Genomic DNA, 20651 nt, shown 5'->3' with positions numbered 1-20651 from the left:
GTCTGCAGACCTCCTCACCATCATTTACACGCCCATTGGTGTGTACATGAATGCATGTTGGTGTACATCCAGGCATGTAATGTGCTATTCAAGAACTTGGGTGGGTCCCTCAATTTACATTTCACTGCATGTGTCTGTGAAGTCTTCAGAGCCGATTGTTTTTCTCAACAAATGCACATCATTCCTGGTGTGGTGTTGTGGAGGATTTTCTGAGCAATTGTCATAGACAGGAATTGGTGTGTATCTGAATAGACACGTGTGTGCTTGCCTGTGTCTGTGTGGACCTGTGTGAGGGGTTATGAGTATGACCTCCAACCTGATTAGTTCATTTGTAGAATCTGTGGGGTCATTTCTGCATCCGGGGTATTCTGGACCTGGATTACTTGGGTTCAAATTTCAACTCCGCTAGCTATGCCATCTCAGACAGGATGCTTAAACACTCAGTACTGTTTGCTTTTCTGTGAATTGGAGATAATGGTAACCACCTTATGGTGGTATGAGGACTGCAAGACCTAATGTATGTGATGGACTGAGTACAGAGCCTGGCATGGACAAGCGCTTGTCTCTCACTGCCCCCGTGCCTGCCCCTGTGATAGGATATTACTTTGTTCTTCTATTACAGTGCTTACCCAGGTATATTGCCATTTGCTGTCCACAGGACTGTCCTTTCCACTAGACTGTGAGTCCCTGGAGGACAGGACCCTGCCTGAGCCCTCCATCATTATAGATTACGTATTGCCTGCTAGTTCTGAACCTCCATCTTCTCTCTTTCATATAACAGCTGGCATTTAGGGCCCATGTCTACGTGCCAGGTCCTGTGTTAAGTGCATTAAGTCTTCAAACAATCTCAAGGGATTGGTGTCCTTGTTGTTCCCATTTTGGAGACAAAAAGACCCCTGACATTCAGAGAGGTTAAGAAATTGCCCAGGTTCACACAGTGGCTTGAACACTGGCAGACAGATTCACTCTCAGCCTGCACTAGATATAAGCTGTGGGAGGAGACTGTGGGGGCAGGAATGTTGCTGAACAGAAAGAATGCCTGCCTTCTGGACTGCCCCAGCAGGCTCTCTCTCACACCACCCCCATTAATCCCTCCCCCATCTGTATGACTGTTACTGTTTTTGGCCGGATGCAGTGGCACACACCTGTAATCCCAGCACTTTGGGAGACCTAGGCGGGCGGATCACCTGAGGTCAGGAGTTCGAGACTAACCATGACCAACATGGAGAAGCCCTGTGTCTACTAAAAATACAAAATTAGCTGGGGGGCATGGTGGTGCATGCCTGTAATCCCAGATACTCCGGAGGCTGAGGCAGGAGAATCGTTTGAACCTAGGAGGCGGAAATTGCGGTGAGCCAAGATTGCACATTGCACTCCAGCCTGGGTAACAAGAGTGAAACTCTGTCTTAGGAAAAGAAAAAAAAAAAATCACTGTTTGTCTCTCTTACCCTGGGGCATCTCAGCCCCCTGCCCTGGCACAGTGTTCCCAGGGACGAGGCAGTGGCCCCAGGTCACTCCCTCTTTGGTCCAGTTGTGGGTGAGTTAGAGAGACGTCTCTGAGCTAACCTAGTCCCCTGGGTCAGTAGGGATGGGGAGGGCATGCCGGACTCAGCAGGAGGGAGGGGGCCTCCAGGGTGGTGTGGGGGTTGGTTGCTCAGAATCTTGGATAGAAGAGGGGTGAAGTAGAAGGTGGACCTCACCGGTCAGCCTCCTCTCCTTCCCAGATCTTCCCACCTCAGAGAGGAGAGGGAATGGTCCTTTCTTAGGTCCTTTTTGGGGTGTGTTAAACCAGATCCCTGTTACTCCATCTTGACCACAGTAATTTTTTTTTTTTTGAGACGGTGTCTCACTCTGTTGCCCAGGCTGGAGTGCAGGGGCACAATCTCAGCTCACTGCAAGCTCTGCCTCCTGGGTTCAAGAGATTTTCCTGCCTCAGCTACTCGAGTAGCTGGAATTACAGGTGACTGCCACCATGTCCGGCTAATTTTTGCATTTTTAGTAGAGACAGGGTTTCACCATGTTGACCAGGCTGGTCTCGAACTCCTGACTTCAAGTAATCTGCCCTTCTCAGCCTCCCAAAGTGTTGGAATTACAGGCGTGAGCCACCGCGCCTGGCCAGCAATTGTTATTTTTTGCTCTCTATTTTGAAGTAATTGTAGATTTATCGAAGAGTTACATGGACAGCACAGGGGTATCCTTTAGCCATGTCTCCTTAGTCTCCTCCAACCTGAGAATGTTTCTTGTCCTTTTGTGACCTGGACACCTTTGAAGAGTGCTGGTCAGATCTTTCGTAGAATGGGTCTTCTCATGATTAGGCTGGTTACAGATTTGGGGAAAGAGTACCACCCAGGCGAAGTGCCCTTCTCACCACATCATTTCAGAGGCTGTGATATCAACAAGACTTTCGACTAGCGGTGCCAGCCTTCATTTGGTTAAGGAGGTGTCTGACAGATTTTTCCACTGTGAAGTCACTGTTTTTGCTTTTCCACATTCTACTCGTTAGAAGCAAGTTGCTGAGTCCAGCCCACACTCAAGAGGAGAAAAATTAAACTCCATTTCCTAGATGGCAGAGCATCAAAGAACTTGTATGCATATGTTAAAACCGCCATACTAATTAATACATATTTGGAGGTAGATACTTTGAGTCTGTGCAAATATCTTGTTTCAAGCCTGGTGGGGTAGTATGTACCTGTAGTAGCAGCTACTGGGGAGCATGAGGTGGGAGGATCCCATTGAGCCCAGGAGTTCCAGACCAGCCTGGACAATGTAGTAAGATCCTGTTTCTAGGAAAAAAACCTTGCTTCTCCTTAAAGTTTCACCCATTAATTTTACTGTTCATTGCTAGATGTTGCCTGCAGCAATTATTATTCTGGTGTTCTAATGATGATTTTCAATTTCTCTCAATCCTTCTACATTTACTAATTGGAATTCTTCTGTAAGAAGACTTGTCCTGGCCAGGTATGGTGGCTCACGCCTGTAATCCCAGCACTTTGGGAGGCCGAGGCAGGTGGATCACCTGAGGTTGGGAGTTCGAGACCAGCCTGACCAACATGGAGAAACCCCATCTCTACTAAAAATACAAAATTAGCCAGGCATGGTGGTGCATGCCTATAATCTCAGCTACTCGAGAGGCTGAGGCAGGAGAATTGCTTGAACCCAGGAGATGGAGGTTGCGGTGAGCTGAGATCGTGCCATTGCACTCTAGCCTGGGCAACAAGAGTGAAACTCTGTCTCCAAAAAAAAAAAAAAAAAAAAAAAAAAGAAGTGTCCTTTCCCCCCAATTTTTTTTTTTTTTAAACAGAGATAGGGTTTTGCTTTGTTACTCAGTATGCAGGCTAAAGTGCAGTGGTGTGATCCTCCTGCCTCAGCCTCCCAAATATTAATAGCTGAGACTACAGGCATGTGCCACCATGCCCAGCTAATTTTTAATTTTTTGTAGAGATGGGGCCTTGCTATGTTGCCCTATGTTGCCCAGGCTGGTCTTGATCTCCTGGCCTGAAGTGATCCTCCTGCCTTGGCCTCCCAAAGCACTGGGATGACAGGCGTGAGCCTCTGCACTCAGCCTTACCGTATTTTATTAATTAGTCCCCTACCGTGAGCATTTATGCTGTTTCTAAATGTTTTCATTACAAATAATACTATAGTGTTCCAACATGTAGAGTTGAACCTAGAGATCCACCTGCATAAGAGGGAGAAATCAAAGGGCATGTGTATTTTCTATTTTGATATTGTCAAACTGCCTGCACCATTTATTCCCCGTGTTAGCTTCCCTTTATTTTTTTGAGACAGAGTCTCGCTCTGTCCCCCAAGCTGGAGTGCAATGGCGCGATCTCGGCCCACTGCAACCTCCACCTCCTGAGTTCAAGTGATTGTCATGCCTCAGCCTCTCGAGTAGCTGGGATTACAGGCATATGCCACCATGCCTGGGTAATTTTTGTACTTTTAGTAGAGATAGGGTTTCACCATATTGCCCAGACTGGTCTCCAACTCCTGACCTCAGGTGATCTGCCCACGTTGGCCTCCCAAAGTGCTGGGATTACAGGTGTGAGCCACTCCACCTGGCCGGCATGGTTGCATTTTTTTGTTTTTTTGAGATGGAGTTTCTCTCTTGTTGCCCAGGCTGGAGTGCAGTGGTGTGATCTCAGCTCACCACAATCTCCGCCTCCCGTGTTCAAGTGATTCTCCTGCCTCAGCCTCCTGAGTAGCTGGGATTACAGGCATGTGCCACCATGCCCGGGTAATTTTGTATTTTTAGTGGAGATGGGGTTTCTCCATGTTGGTCAGGCTGGTCTCCATGCCCGACCTCGGGTGATTCACCTGCCTCAGCCTCCCAAAGTGTTGGGATTACAGGCTTGAGCCACCGTGCCTGGCCTGGTTGCAATTCTAAATAGGCTGCTCAGGGATGGCCTCACTGAGAAGGTGGTGTTTGAGCAATGACTTGAAGGAATTGCCCATGTGGTCAACTGGGGAGGAGCACCCCAGCAGAGGGAACAGCGAGGCAAAGGCCCTGAGTCAAGATCCTGGCTGGAGAGGACGCAGGAACCTGGAGAGCGATGGGAGTTGGGGTTACAGAGGAAGGTGCGGGGGGAGTGGAAATCAGCAAATTGTGTAAGGCCTTGGAGGCCACAGGGAGGGTTTTGGCTACTCTGAGTAAGGTGGGAGTCATGGGAAGGTTTGGAGTGGAGGAGGAACATGATCTAACTTATGTTCTAACAAGATCTGTCTGGCTGCTGTGTAGCAATTAGACGTGGGGAGTCAAGGCTTGGGGTAGGGTGGGGTCTAAACCTCAGAAGCCAGGAGACCAGGGGGAAGCTGGTGCAATGATCCAGATGGGAGGCGATGGTGGCTCAGACCATAGAGTCAGCCATGGGGATGTCGAAATGTAGTTGGGTAGAAGATATATTTCCAAGGTTGAGTTGACAGCACTTGCTGATGGAATGGATTCAGGGTGTGAGGAAAGAGAGGAAGTTTTGGCTGGAGCAGCCAGAAGGATGGGGCCGCTACTCTCTAACATGTGGGCAGCATAGTAGAGGCAGGTTTGGTTGGGGAGGGGTAATAAAGAGAACAGTTTGAGATAGCTGAGTTTAAATTCAACATACAGGTGAATGCAGATGGAAACGCAAGCCTGGAGTTTAGGAAAAACTAGGTTTGAGAATAATAGCCGCCACCTCAGAGGTTGTTGTCTTGGTTAAATGAATTCCTGAATTCTGTAAGGCACTAAGAACAAGGCCCAGCCTCTGGTGAGTGCCAGAAGGGGTTAATTACTCTTCCAGGCCTGGAAAAGATCTCATGTTTGGCCTCAGCCCCCTCTCCCACACCCTGGCCCTCACATTCCTTTCAGAACTAGGGGAAGTGAGTTCTCAAGGTGGCTGAGAAATCTCCTTCCCACCCAAAGACAGGAGCTCCGCACTCAGGCAATAGGCCAATCAGGCTAAGCATTTTTTTTTTTTTTTTGAGACAGAGTTTCACTCTGTCACCCAGGCTGGAGTGCAATGGTGTGATCTCGACTCACTGCAACCTCTGCCACCCGGGTTCAAGCGATTCTCCTGCCTCAGTCTCCCGAGTAGCTGGGATTACAGTCATGCACCACCACGTCCAACTAATTGTAACTACTAAGAAGTAGTTACAGGGTTTTACCATTTTGGCCTGTCTGGTCTTGAACTCCTGACCTCAGATGATCCACCCACCTTGGCCTCCTAAAGTGCTGGGATTACAGGCGTGAGCCACCTCGCCTGGCCCAGCCACCACTCCCTGCCCTTGGCTGAGCATTTAAATCCACTGCAGGACTTGGGTGGAGCTGGAGGCCATGATCCTAAGTGAAGTAACTCAGGAACGGAAATCCAGATACAGTAGGTTCTCACTTATATAAGTGGAAGCTAAGCTATGAGGATGCATAGGCATACGGAGTGATATAACGAACTTTGGGGACTGAGTCCGGGGAGGTTGGGAGGGGATGAGGGATAAAAGACTGCCTATTGGGTACAGTGTACACTGCTCCGGTGATAGGTGCACTAAAATCTCAGAATCACTATGGAACTCATTCATGTAACCAAAACCCACTTGGGCCCCAAAGGCTACTGAAATAAAAAGAATTAAAAATAAAAATAAAAAGTAAATCCACCATGGGGAAGCCTTAGGCAAAGGACTCACCTCTCTGATCATCAGTTACCACATCTGTAAAATGAAGACAATAAGGCCGGGTACGGTGGCTCACCCTGTAATCCCAGCACTTTGGGAGGCTGAGACAGGCGGATCATTTGAGGTCAGGAGTTCCAGACCAGCCTGGCCAACATGCTGAAACCCCGTCTCCACTAAAAATACAAAAATTAGCCAGGCGTGGTGGCGCGTGCCTGTAATCCCAGCTACTTGGGAGGCTGAAGCAGGAGAATCGCTTGAACCCGGGAGGTGGAGGTTGCAGTGAGCGGAGATCACTCCGCTGCATTCCAGCCTGAGCGACGGAGCGAGACATCTCAAAAATAAATAAATAAATAAATAAATAAATAAGGCCGAGCGCGGTGGCTCACACCTGGTATCCCAGCACTTTGGGAGGCCGAGGTGGGTGGATCACGAGGTCAGGAGATTGAGACCATCCTGGCTAACACAGTGAAAACACGTCTCTACTAAAAAAAAAAAAAAAAAAAAAAAGAAGAAGACCAGTTCTTTTCTCAACAGGTTATTTTGAGGAGCAAATGAGGAGAAATAATGGGTCGTGCCCAGCACACAGTAGGTGCTCCTAAGAGTCTGTCTTTCTCCTCCCCACACCCCAGTGGCCAGGGAGAAAGGAAACAAAGTCAGTATCCATCCCAGCTGTTTATTGAAAGGGAAGGTGGGATGGAAGGGGTGCAGGATGAGGAGGGGGTGTGAGGCACAAGGACAGTAGGGCGTGCCCTGGTGGGGGCGGCCTGAGGATCCCCCAGGAGGCCTTCAGGCTGGTGGAGACTGAAGGTAAGTTAGGGAGGGGAGTGGGCGAGAGCCTTGAGTACTGCTCTCCAGCCGTATCGGAGCTCCCTCTAGTGGTACAGAAGAGAGATGACGCCTCCGGCTGGCTGGTGCCTCTGAGAGGGCACATTTATTATCAGGGTCACGGCCAAGGCTTGTGGGCTTGGTTTCTAGGTAGGTGGACTTTGAGGGGCAAAGACAACCCACGATTCCTGCCCCCTACCCCCGGCTCTTAGAGACCATTTAAATCCATATCCAAAGAATATCCAGAGCCACCTGGGACCATCAGGCCTCTGGCTAGTCTTTCTGGGCCAAACCTGTCCTCCACCCTGAGGACACTCAGGGAACCAGGAAGGTGTGGGGCTGGCTCTGCCCCACCTGTAACACAAGAGCTGGCCCAGGAGGAGGCTGAAGATGTGTTTCTAGTTCCTGCATGCTGCTTTGTTGTGTGACCTTGGACACTGTCACCTCCAGCCTCCTTCACCCACCTCACCTATCAACTGGGGCTAGTAATTGCCTATGGTGGGTGGGCTGGGGGGCTCTGATGCCAAAATGCAGGTAGAAGACACACTGTGAGAGGCATACATCTTCATACATCCTGCAGGGAAAGTCCAAGTGAGCATCTGGGACCCATTCGAGCTGAATGACCCCCACCCCTTCATCTGTGTCTATGGAGGGCAGTGCGTGTCCTCAGCCTGGCAAGAAGAGGAATGAGATCCAAAGCCCTCATGGCGGAGAGGCAGGAGCTGATGGTTTGAAAGGGCAGGGGGCTTGCCCAAGGTCATGCAGAGGAAGGAGTGGGGACGGGTTGAAGGAGATGTTTTCTGCCCCTGAGGGCCTTGGGAAGAGGGTGTGGGTAGGAAGTTTTGGGAAGACTTGAGGAAGGTTGGCATCTTGGAAGGGCTGGGGCCCCAACCTTGGGAAGGGAGCACTGGGATTTGAGCGCCAGACTTGACCTGGATTTGGGCTCTAAAAGGACCCTGCTAAAAGGGAGAAGTCGGGGAAACACTGAGAGGGGGTTGTAGTGAGAAGGGGGAAGGATCCAGGACCCACATCTGGCTCCTCCTTAGACCATGTGGGCAGCTCAGGAGTCCCTCTTGGGCTGGATAGTCTGCACAGAAGATTGCCCAAAGGGGCTGGCGGGTGGCGAGAACCATGGCTGGCCACTGGCATTGCGGAAGATGGGGGACAGCTGCTGCTCTGGCTCATCCCCGAAGACCTCCACGTGGCTGTCGGCTTCGGGGTCCAAGGGCTCTGCCTTGGTGTCCTGGCTCAGCCAGCCTGTCATGGCCCAGAAGAGGCAGACGGCGAGCAGAACTCCAGCCGCCACACAGAGCGCTGTGCCTGCCAGGCGACAGGTGCCCAGGGCCTGGTTGTAGTCGGCTGCCCGCTGATCCAACACCAGGAACTCACCCTCACCGATGCCCTCCAGCTTGGGGGGCACTGCATAGCCAGTAGTCAGAGCCGCCACACCCAGCAGCAGAAGCAGGGTCCCCGAGGACAGGCTGATCTGGGGAGAAGCAGACAGACCAGGAAGCAGGGTCAGCCCGGGGCCCCTGACCAAGGGATCTTCTTGGATCCTCACCAGACTTAAGGGTAACCACTCTATCCATCCTTAGGAGATTGGAATCACAGAGCACACTTGCTGGGGTCTAACTGAGAGGAGGCATAAACTATCATGTTCTATTTGGAATCTTGAGGCCTCTTAATTTCCTGCCCAGCTCCCACCCAGCAGTGGGTTTCTCCGGCCAACCCTGCATTTCCCTCCATCCCAGTTCATCTCCTTGTCCTTTCTACCTTCCCTGTCTCTACTGGGTTAACTCCTATGCACCATTAGATCTCATCTCAAACCTCACCTCCTCAGGGAGGAGATCCCTGGACTGAGTTGGGTCCCTTGCTTTACTCTGGGCAAACTCTGTGCCTATTCATTCTTCAATACACTTACCATTGTGCACACTTGGACATGTATTTTGGTTGCTATGTAAGTGATGTCTGCCTCTCCCGCAGTACTGAGAGCCCCATGAGAGCAGAGACTGTGCCTGTTTTGGCTCACTAGGAGTCTTCTGTGCCTAGCATGTGCTGGTACAGAGCAAAGGCTGAATAAATGTTTGCTGAAGGACTAAATAAACCACAGCTAAAAGAGTTCCTCAAGGACAGGGACCTCGTGTCTTAAATTCTGTGTTCCCAAGAGCCTAGCACAGTGCCTGGCAATAAGATGCTTAAAAATTTTAAGGCCGGGCGCGGTGGCTCAAGCCTGTAATCCCAGCACTTTGGGAGGCCGAGGCGGGTGGATCACGAGGTCAGGAGATCGAGACCATCCTGGCTAACACGGTGAAACCCCGTCTCTACTAAAAATACAAAAAACTAGCTGGGCGTGGTGGCGGGCGCCTGTAGTTCCAGCTACTCGGAGGCTGAGGCAGGAGAATGGCGTGAACCCAGGAGGTGGAGCTTGCAGTGAGCCGAGATCGCGCCACTGCACTCCAGCCTGGGCGACACAGCGAGACTCCGTCTCAAAAAAAAAAAAAAAAAAAAAAAATTTTTTTAAATAACACACTAACCTTTCCTTGGAAGTCTTCCTTGATCATTTCCTCTCCTGGTGTTCTCTACAGACCTGACCTGAAGTTATGTAAGTTGGTCTCTCTGCACAGGTTGGCACCTTACCTCCTCACTAGAGTGAAGTCCTTTGAAAGCAGGAGGGACCCTCTGCCTCAGTCTCCCGAGAGTATTTAGCAAAGAGCTATGCCCATAGGAGGGACTCAGCTCATTGCCACCTCTGCACCTTGACCCATTGGTGCACCCTGGCCGACTAGTCTCCTTGGCTGTTACAGACATCAATTCTTCACATTTTTTTGCTGCCCTGGCAAGATACTCCAGTCTACCACTGGGAAACCACAGTAAGATTTAAGTGAGATGAATCTCACTTCCTACCAGTCAGCATAGTCCATCTCTTAACCATAGTAATTAGTTCAAGGCTGGCAAGTGACCCAATAAGAGCCAATGCAATGCTTGTCAGGACTTCTGGAAATGAAAAGCATTGTTTCTTATAAATGGCGTTTTAAATTTCTGGCTATCCTGAATCTTTTACCTCTCCATATAAACTATAGAGTCAGTTTGTTGATGTCCACAAAATAACTTGCTGGGGTTTTGATTGGCATTGCATTGAATCAAAGATCAGGTTGGGAAGAACTAACATCTTGACAATATTGACTATTCCAATCCATGGACATGAACTATTTCTCCATTTATTTAGTTATTTGATATCTTTTGAGTTTTGTAGTTCTTTTCATATTGCAGATATTTTGTTAGATTTACACCTAAGTATTTCTCTGTTTTTTGGTGCTAAGGTAAATGGTAATATGTTTTTAATATCTTGCTATTTTGCTTTCTCTCTTCCTTTTTTCTCTCTTTTCTTTTTTTTTTTTTTTCCTTAACAGAGTCTCACTCTGTTGCCCAGGCTGGAGTGCAGTGGCACAATCATGGCTCACTGCAGCCTCTACCTCCTGGGCGCAAGCGATCCTCCTGGCTCAGCCTCTTGAGTAGTTGGCATCACAGGCCCGTGCTACCACATCCAGCTAACTTTTTATTTTTAGTAGAGATGAAGTCTCACTATGTTGCCCAGGCTGATCTTGAATTCCTGGGCTAAAGCAAATCTCCCGCCTCAGCCTCTCAAAGTGCTGGGATTATAGGTGTGAGCTAGTACCCCGGCCATTTTTCTTTTTCTTTTTTGAGACAGAATTTCACTCTTGTTGCGCAGGCTGGAGTGCAATGGCATAATCTCTGCTCACTGCAACCGCTGTCTCCCGGGTTCTAGTGATTCTCCTGCCTCAGCCTCCAGAGTAGCTGGGATTACAGGCGCCCATCACCACACCTAGCTAATTTTTGTATTTCTAGTACAGATGAGGTTTCACCATGTTGGCTAGGCTGGTCTGGAACTCCCGACCTCAGGTGATCCACCCGCCTTGGCCTCCCAAAGTGATGGGATTATAGGCTATTTTCTTTTCTGAAGGAAATACCACATGACATGCTGACTTTCCTTAGATGGTGTGGAGTGAAGATCTGAGGGTCCACACAGTAGTGGCTATTTGGGGAACATGGGAGAGTCTGAAGCTAACAGGCTACCAGGGTGGGGGCACCATGAGGAGGCTGAAGACTAAGAAAACTTGCAAAGTCCGTGGTGTAAAGGGTTGAACTACTGGATCAAACTTTGCCTGAAAGTATGCAACCTTGGGTCTCTTCTAAAAAATAAGCAACATTTTCCCTTCTTCTTCTTTTTTTTTTTTTTGAGACAGGGTCTTGCTCTGTCACCCAGCTGGAGTACAATGGTATGATCTTGGCTCACTGCAACCTCTGCCTCCTGGGTTCAAGTGATTCTCCTGCCTCAGCTTCCAAAGTAACTGGGATTACAGGCGCCTGCCACCACGCCCAGCTCATTTTTTTTTTTCTTTCTTTTTTTTTTTTTAGAGGGAGTTTTGCTCTTTCGCCCAGGCTGGAGTGCAATGGCTAGATCTCAGCTCACTGCAACTTCTGCCTTCCGGTTTCAAGAGATTCTCCTGCCTCAGCCTCCCGAGTAGCTGGGATTACGGGCACCCGCCACCATGCCAGGCTAATTTTTGTATTTTTAGTAGAGATGGGGTTTCACCAGGTTGGCCAGGCTGGTCTCGAACTCGTGACCTCGAGATCCGCCAGCCTCAGCCTCCCAAAGTGCTGGGATTACAGGCGTGAGCTACTGCACCCAGCCCATTTTTGTATTTTTAGTAGAGACAGGGTTTTGCTATGTTGACAGGGCTGCTGTTGAACTCTAGACCTCAGGTGATATGCCCACCTCAGCCTCCCAAAGTACTGAGATTACAGGCATGAGCCACTGCACCTGTAATTATTTACATACAATAAGTATGTAAATAATATGCATGTAAATACAAATACAATGAAGGCTCCCTTCATTATTTAAACCCATTTGAATTGGATTTTCTGTTGCTTAAATGTGCAAGACTCCTAACTACTACGCTATCTCTTCTTTTTTCTTTGGGCCTCAAATTCAGACTCATTTCCTCCATCAAGGCAGAGGAATCACAGGAGTTGCTCATCTGGCCTTACCTTCCAACACAGTGAGGGCCAGGGCCGGCGGGAGCACAGGACCAGAGGTCCCTCAGGGTCATCGCTGAGAGCAGTGCCTGCACAGTCCTCATAGAAGAGGTGCAGGTAGGAGCGGACCCCATACCACTTGCCATCCTCCACGTTGGGGCCGCGGCTGCAGCTGCAGGAACGATTGCAGCTCGGCATCATGGATCCTTGTGGAGCAGGTAAGGTGCAGCTGACGGAGGGAGGGATTAGTGGGAGCTGCTCATGGTGACCTTCATAAGCCCCCCAAATCTTTATGCCCCACCCGCTTCTCCTCCCACTTGAGACACCCTACACTCATAGCACAGTCTGGCCTTTTGGAATCCCAGCCTGTCCTTCCCGAAGCACAACGCGAATGAGCCAATGCACTGAAGGGCTTAGCCCAGTGCCTGGCAACTGGAGGTGTCAATAAATGTACATGTTTACCCTGGAGGCCACCCAGTACCTGGGACTGTGGGCTCTGAAGCCTAACCACTTGGACTGGAGTCGTGGACACACTGCTTCCTGGATGTGTGACCTTAGACAAGTGCTTCCACCTTTCTGAGTCTCAGTTTCCTCATCTGTAAAACAGACCTAATAATCATACTTGTTTCATACAGTTATTGTGTCTGATGCTGAGAAATGGTAGCTGTTGTGAATAGTACTGTACTTTTTTTGTTATTACTTCCATCTTGAAATTTTTAGGCTCCACCTCTGGAGTGAGAGCGCCTCATCCTCCACTCTCCTTCAGACCCCCTTCTGGGGGGTAGTTGTCATGGCTGACACTTGGGCTGGAGTTCCCAAGCTTCAAGGCTATAAAATGTCCTCCCCAGGACTTCCCCGGAAAGCCTCCAGATTCCAATGAATTTTGACTCCCTAGGAAGTGAAAGTCAAGGGCCCTCAGGATTAGAGGCTCTTAGGCTTAAGGGCTGTTAGATTTCCAGAGAAATCTATCAAATAACCCCCTCCCCTCTTTTTTCCACAAAAGTAGACACAGATCTTGGGAATGGAAGGTACTTGTGTATCCATATACAGGTTTCGCCCAAACCAAAGCCAGGAGGCGCTGGGGGAGGACTGGGCTTCTACCCCAGTCTCCATAATGGCCCTCAGCCTTAATTAGCAGCATCCTACAAAATGAAACAATGTGCTTGTTCCAAAGGGTAAAATAAAGGTCCTGACAGTCCCTCTCACTTCCAATCAGATGTAGTCCTCAAATCCCTGCATAGAGAAACTCACCGAAACAGCACAGAGAAACACACAGACATGCTCACAAAGCACACAGAGACATACCCAGATAGGTACGACATACACACACACACACACACACACACACACCCCACACACACACACACACGGTTGGAGGTTCTGCTTGGAGTCACACGGCACACAAGATTGCTGTCAAGAAAGCCTGTCCATAAATAGTGGCTTTACACCCTCCTCACTTACAATTCAGGAAAAGAAGAGCGGGGAAGAAAAGGAGGAAAAACAACAACAACAACAGCCATGACAGAGAAAGGGAAAAGGCAGACACTAAAAGCGACAGACCCTCGGAGGAGGAGGGCGAGAGGTCTGGAGAGGAGGGCTCACCGGAGGAGGTGGGCGGGGCGGGCTGTGAGGAGGGGTGCGGCCAGCGCTGATCCCGCCCCGGCGAGGCGCTGGGGAGGTCCGGGTGGGGAGAATAAATGGGGCCCGGGGGACGGTAGGAGCCTCAGTGCGGAGACCATTATTAAAGACCGCAGGTGAGGAGGTGTGGAGGGGGCTTCGGGACTGTTGGCCTGGGTCGACTCCTCCCCTCCAATTCACCGCTTCCCCTACTCCAAATAGATGTAATCACTCAGTCCTGCTGGTACTGGAGAAGGAAGGTGACCTTGACGGTGCCTCCCCCTCGGCCTGGCCCCTCCCCCTCGCGTTTTAGGGTTGCAGGGAGTAGGTCTAGCTGGCGGGGGGCGGGGCGCAGGTAACCGGGACGAGGGTTGCCATGGGAACAGCTAGGGAGGTGTCCCTAGCCGGGAGCCAGGAGGAGCTTGGTGGGAAGGGAGCGGGAAGAGGAGGGGGCTGCGTTGTCCGACTTGGGGAGACTGCGGCGGAGGGAGGAGGCGAGGGGTGGGAGGCATAGGCAAAGGTGACAGGAGCCAGGGGCCGAAGATGGATGGAATCTGTTGCCTCAGCACGGCCTCATTCAGTTCTCCTTCCCAGACCCTCAGACTCGCCCACTACAGCGTCCAGCGCTGCCCAGGTGGGGGAGAAGGGCGTCCTCCAGAAGGGGGAGGAGTGGGGGGTGTTGGTCGGGGAAATCAGGCCATTTCCCCCCTCCCCTTCTCCACCTGCACCCGCACCACTCTTTCTGACAGGACCATCGATCCCCTGGTCCACACTAACTGCGTCCTTTTCCCTAGAGAGAAACTGAGGCAGAGACGGGTAGGAATGGGTTTTTGGTTTGAAGTGTTGGCGGGGGTGGGGAGTGTCCTTTGAAATCTCTGCCCAGCCTATCAACCCTGAGGTGTCGAGGGGCGATGGAGCTGGTGCTACCTCTGCCCCCTGCTACTTCCCTGGGACCCCCACCTCCCAAACCCGAGGCTCAGGCGCAGCGGTCCTGTCCCAGGCGGGACACAGCCTGGGCTGAGGATGCAGGCAGAGCGCGGGGATTCTCCAGGGGATGGGGCTGGGGTCTGGCCGCGCGTGGAGCAGGGCTAAGCTCACCTCTCTGCTTGCAGTCTCCGCCTAGCAAGCGGGAGCCGGAGCGGGAGCCTAGCAAAAGCGGGTTCGGTTCGCGCCTGCGCCGCAGTTCGGGGCGGGGGTGACATGGGGGCGGGGGAGGGGGGCGCCGGCCCGTCTCAGGGACTGGTTCTGCAGATAGCGGCCCGCTGCAGCTCCCCCAGCTCCTGTCCCCTTCCAGAGTTCCCTTCTCTCTCTGACACCCCAGGTCCCTCACAGAGACCCCTCGGACTCCCTGGGTCCCAACCCCTCATGCAGTCCCTCAAACTCCTTACCGAAGCTCCCATTACTCCCGCAGTTCCCCACCCCTCTCATGGAAGACCCATCCCCTCACTGAGCCTTCATCTCCTCGCTGTACCGTCAGTCCCTTCTCTAGGTCTCTATCCACTTTATGGAGCCCCCACCCCAGTATATAAACCGGCATCTCCTCGCTGAGCCCCGCCCTCTTCACAGGTTCCCATCTCTCTCTGGGCTCCTACCGGGAAGTCCCCTCCCACTTGCCTTGGGAGCCCCTAATCTCTCTGAAGTCCTCACTTCTCACTCAGTCCCCATCCTCTTTTCGTCCTCTTTTCCTGTTTGAGTCACTACCCCTCCCTGGTACAGGATCAGCCCTTGTACCTTGAGAAGGGAGTTTGGGTGGAGGACTAGGGGCTAGCCCCAGTTCTGCCCTGGGCAATGTGTGCCCACTGCCCATCTCCCTGGAGAGCCAGCCTGTGCCAGTCAGTTGCATCTACTTCACGCCCTGTCATGAGCTGTCAGCCTTGGTTTTGTCCCACATTTGCTGTGTGATCTTGGCAAAGTCATTGTGCCCCTCCAACCATCATCAGGCACCCTTGCACAAACATGCCTTCGTGTCTTGAGCATCCATTCTGTTTCTCCTTGTCCTAGGGGCTGGGGACACACAGATGAATGAGCTCTGCAAGATAGGACCACATCTTCCTTTTTAGCTTTTTTTTTTCTTTAAAAAAATTTTTTTAAAATCTGTTGCCCAGGCTGGAGTGCAGTGGCATGATCACAGCTCACTGCAGCCTTGATATCCCAAGGCTCAGGTCATCCTCCCACCTCAGTCACCTGAGGAGTTGGGACTACAGGCTTGCACCACCACGCCCAGCTAATTTTTTGTATTTTTAGTAGAGACAGGGTTTCACCATGATGCCCAGGCTGGTCTTGAACTCCTGAGCTCAAGTGATCCACCTGCCTCAGCCTCCCGAAGTGCTGGGATTATAAGCATGAGACACCGCCTCTGGCCAAGGCCACGTATTTCTTGTTCATGTTGTATCTGTGAGCCTCCCATAGTGCTTGGCATTGAGTAGGCAGCCCAGTAAATATTTACTGAACACAGTCTAATAATAGTAGCAAACATATTATGCTCATTATGTGCAAAGTGTTTAAGCGCTTTGTATGTTCTGTTTAATACTTATTCATTTAAGAGTGTGTGTGTGTGTGTGTGTGTGTGGTGGGAGGAACTCTTGCAGCTCAAAACTAAAGGCCCCAAATGGTGACAGGAGATGGCATTGGAGAGGCAGGCAGAAGTGAGACCTCGTGGGGCCTCATAAGCCAAGGTAAGGAGTTTGAGCTTCAACCCAAGGGTAGTGGGGAGCCATGGAAGGGTTATAAAGAGGGGTGGGGTGTGATCTGACTTTCATTCTGAAAAGACATCTGGCTGCTGTCAGGAGAACAGTATATTGAGCACAAGAGTGATAGCAAGAGATCAGTGAAGAGATCAGAGATGACAGCATCTTGGCCTGGTGCAGAGAAATGAAGAGATTCAAGAGATGTTAGACTGTAAAATGAACTACAGGAATAGCAACAGATTGGAGACAACCTGTGGTGGTTTTAAAATACAGCTACAAATTCTTTAGCATTCCTCTGTAGAGAGGTGGGATCCTTGTACCCTCTCTGAATCTTGGGTGAGCTGATGACTGCTTCAACCAATGGAGTATGGTGGAAGTAACGCTCTGATTTCCAAGACCAGGACATAAAACTACGCACAACTTCTGCTAGAACTCTAGCTTTTGGAGCCCTGAGGCACCATGCCTACCTAGGGCTCCATGTCTAGCTAGAGGCTGCCATGCTGTGAGGATGCCAAGACCATCAGGAGAGGCCACATGAAGGCACCACAGTCCCAGCTAAGCTTAGCATTGAGTCATCCCAGTTCAAGCATAAGAGAAGTGAGTGAAGAAGAACCAGAAGAGGCAGGGCATGGTGGCTCACATCTGTAATCCCAGCATTTTGGGAGGCCAAGGCGGATGGATCACCTGAGTTCAGGAGTTCAAGACCAGCCTGGCCAATGTGGTGAAACCCCATCTCTACTAAAAATACAAAAATAGCCAGGCATGGTGGCATGCACCTGTCATCCCAGCTACTAGGGAGGGTGAGACAGGAGAATCGCTTGAACCCGGGAGGCAGAGATTGCAGTGAGCTGACATCGTGCCATTGCACTCCAGCCTGGGCAACAAGAGCAAAACTCCGTCTAAAAAAAGAAGAAGAAGAAGAATCAGATGATTCCAGTGGCCAGTCATTGAATCAGCTTCAGCCTTCAAATCTTCCTAGCTGAAGCCTCAAACATTGCAGAGTAGAAGCAAGCTGGCCCCATTGTGCCCTGCCTGAATTCCTGACACACAGAACTCACAAGGATAATCAAGTGGTTGTTTTGTTATATCACTAGGTTTGGGGGTTTTGTTCTGTGCTAACGGATAACTGGAACACAACTTAAATATCCATCAATGGAAGACAAGTTATATACATTATATCTCTGTGGAATACTATGCAGTCATTAAAAAGAAGAAATTAGTGCTGTAGTTATTTATATTAATCAAACTTCAAGAGAAGAAAAATGCAGTGTTCTGAAAAGTCTTGATAGTATGCCTCCATTTGAAATTCTCAGAAAGATGGCACATATAGAGAACTTCTGGGAAAATAGACAAGAAAGAGGTAACAGTAGATGCCTTGGGGGAGGGTAACTGATGGCAAGGGTGGGAATGAAGTTCACTTTTTTTTTTTTTTTTTTTTTTTTGAGATGGAGTCTTGCTCTGTCACCGCGCTGGAGTGCAGTGGTGTGATCTCAGCTCACTACTAGCTCCGCCTCCCGGGTTCAAGCAATTCTCCTGCCTCAGCCTCCCGAGTAGCTGGGACTACAGGCACATACCACCACACCCAGCAAATTTCTTTGTATTTTTAGTACAGACGGGGTTTCACCATGTTGGCCAGGATGGTCTCTATCTTCTGACCTCATGATCCGCCTGCCTCAGTCTCCCAAAGTGCTGGGATTACAGGCATGAGCCACCGCGCCTGGCCGAAATTCACTTTTTACTATACACCTCTATGTTAGTTATCTATTGATTTTGTAAAAATTTAGGTGAGAAATAATGAAGGATTGGAGTGGGCAGGAGAAATGGAAAGGAGGGTGCAAGTCTGAACAATGTCCATAAAGTTAAGTTGGCAGAACTTCTTGGTTACTAAGAAGTAAGGTAAGTGAGAGGGATAGAGAGAGAGAGAGAGAGAGAGAGAGAGAGAGGGGATAGAGGCCCAGTGTTCTGTTTATAGGTCAGGTGGGTGATGCTCCCATTAACAGAGATGTAAAATAGATGAGGGAAGGCCAAGCTGTGGAGAAGTTGATGCCCTTAGCTTTTGGCAGAGCTGAATGGCACTGTACAGGACACACTGGCCGAGAGTCAGGGGCAAGGTCTTGGCCTTAGATACAGCATAGAGAATTGTTGTCACTGCAAATGGCAGTTTTAAACTTGAACTGGCTTTAAGCAAAGGGAATATAAATGCTCACATAATTGAGAAGTCAAGGGACACTGGCTTCAGGCATGGCTGTATCCAGATGCTCAGGATCTTTCTCTTTGATTTCTTGGCTCTTCCCTCATCTGTGTTGGCTTCAGTGTCAGGCAGATTTTCCCTATATGGTGGCAAAATGGCCACAGACTTTACATTTAACTGCTGGGAAAAGAATCTCTCTCTCCCTATAGTCCCAGGAAAAGCCCTGATATTGATTCCCCTCAGCCCAGTTGGGTAATATGTCATTTACTGAACCCACTGGAGTATCTCTGATTGGCTGGTTACTTGCTCACCCTTTGGGTGGCTGGCAGTGGTTAACCCAGAGAAACCTCTTGGACTGACAGCCTGCTTGAAGAGGTTTCCTAAAGGGAAATTGAAATACTGTTACTGTAAGCAAGGGCAGTGGGACCAAGCGCGGTGGTTCATGCCTGTAATCCCAGCACTTTGGGAGGCAGAGGCAGGCGGATCACGAGGTCAGGAATTTGAGACCAGCCTTACCAACATGGTGAAACCCTGTCTCTACAAAAAATACAAAAATCAGCCAGGGGTGGTGATTTTACATGCGCCTGTAGTCCTAGCTACTCAGGAGGCTGAGGCAGGAGAATCACTTGAACCCGGGAGGCGGAGGTTGCAGTGAGCCAAGATCGTGCCACTGCACTCCAGCCTGGGTGATAGAGTGAGACGCCGTCTCAAAAAAAAAAAAAAAAAAAAGAAAAAGAAAAAAAAAAAAGCAGTGGATGTAGACCTGGCAAGAACAATGACATTGAGATGAAGTGTGCTCAGGTCAGAGCTCCGAGGAAGCCCTCTGCTGCAGGCTGAATGTTTGTATCTCCCTCAAATTCATATGTTGAAGTCCCAAGGTGATGGTATTTGGAAGTGGGCCTTTGGGAGGGATTACAGCCCTGATAAGAGGAGACTTGAGAGCTTGCTTCTTCTCTTCTCTGTGCCATGTGGGGCTACAATAGGATGGCGGTTATATACACAAGTCAGGCCCTTGGCTGCCAGCAGAATGGAATTTGCCAGCACCTTGATCTTAGACTCTTCACCCTGCAGACCTGAGGAATAAATGTGTGTTGTCAAGCCACCCACTCCATGCTAAGCTGTTATAGTAGCCCAAGCAGATTAAGATGCCTGTTTGACTCTCTATGACTGCGTAACACACCACTCCAAAGACAATTATTTTATCATCTTTCACAGTTTCTGTGGGTCAGGAATTTGGGAAGGGCTCATCTGGGTGGTTCTGCCTTGGTGTCTCTTTTGTGATTACAGTGGAAGCCGGAGCAGTGGGGAGCTGGAGCAGCTGGGAGCTGGCCAAGCATCTCTCTCTTCATATAGCCTCAAAGCCTCTCCCTGTGGGCTCTCTGCGTGAGCAAGTTGGGCTTCCTCACAGCATGGCAGCTCAGAGTGTTGACACCTCTTACACTCTGTAGCTCAGGACTCCCATGAGTCAGGCCATATTGCCCTTATGACCCAGCCTCACAAGTCACCATAGAATCGTTTCTACTGTAGTCTGAGTCGCTAAGTTTGGCTCAGATTCAAGGGGAAGAAACAAAGACTCTGCCACTCAGTGGGAGGAGTCTTAAATAATTCATAGACATTGTTGGGCACCATGGCTCAAGTCTGTAATGCTAGCACTTTGGGAGGCCAAGACAGGAGGATTGCTTGAGCCCAGGAGCTCGAGACCAGCTTGGTCAACATAGGGAGACCCTATCTCTTCAAAAAACTTAAAAGTTAAAAATAATTAGCTGAGCATGGTGGCATGCGTCTGATCGCACCACTACACTCCAGCTCAGGCAACAAAGTGAGACTCTATCTCAAAAAATTATGGACATGTTTTAAAACTGCCATACTACATTTGAAGAGGTCAGAGGAGGAGAAAGAAGCACAGAAGCATCTAGAGAGATGGTGGGTGGTGGTGGCTGGGGGCAAGAATCTGGGATGTGTGTATGTGTGTGTTGGAGTGGGGGTGCATTGTGTCATAGAAACCAAAGAAACACATTTCCAAGAAGGGCCTGTTCAGCCTTGCCAAGTACATAAGAGACATATAGAAGGACAACAGGACTTAGATTTGGCAACAAGGAGGTCAGTGGGAATCTTGGCCAGAGAATTTAGGGTGT

At 50.0% G+C, this 20651-nt stretch overlaps 1 protein-coding gene across 3 annotated transcripts; it reads right to left on the bottom strand.

The window, feature by feature from the left end:
- Nucleotides 1-7042: 7042 nt before the first annotated feature.
- On the bottom strand, nucleotides 7043-14818 carry LOC105496136 (neurensin 2). Of its 3 annotated transcripts, none has more exons than XM_011766261.2 (4): nucleotides 14737-14818; nucleotides 12503-12617; nucleotides 12034-12250; nucleotides 7043-8449 (listed from the first exon to the last, which is right to left on the bottom strand). In XM_011766261.2, the coding sequence occupies exons 3-4, from the start codon at nucleotides 12220-12222 to the stop codon at nucleotides 8024-8026; spliced, it is 615 nt and encodes a 204-aa protein (XP_011764563.1). In that variant the 5' UTR covers nucleotides 12223-12250; nucleotides 12503-12617; nucleotides 14737-14818; the 3' UTR covers nucleotides 7043-8023. The 3 variants fall into 3 exon arrangements, with proteins under 3 accessions (XP_011764563.1, XP_011764564.1, XP_011764565.1); XM_011766262.3 differs by lacking the exon at nucleotides 14737-14818 and adding an exon at nucleotides 13624-14170; XM_011766263.3 differs by lacking the exon at nucleotides 12503-12617 and having other exon boundaries at nucleotides 14737-14803.
- Between the last annotated feature and the right edge of the window lie 5833 nt (nucleotides 14819-20651).

This window comes from Macaca nemestrina, chromosome 15, assembly GCF_043159975.1.
Source record: "Macaca nemestrina isolate mMacNem1 chromosome 15, mMacNem.hap1, whole genome shotgun sequence".
Lineage (NCBI taxonomy): Eukaryota > Metazoa > Chordata > Mammalia > Primates > Cercopithecidae > Macaca > Macaca nemestrina.
Note: the sequence above shows the minus strand (reverse complement) of the source record. Positions and strands in the feature narration are given on the sequence as shown.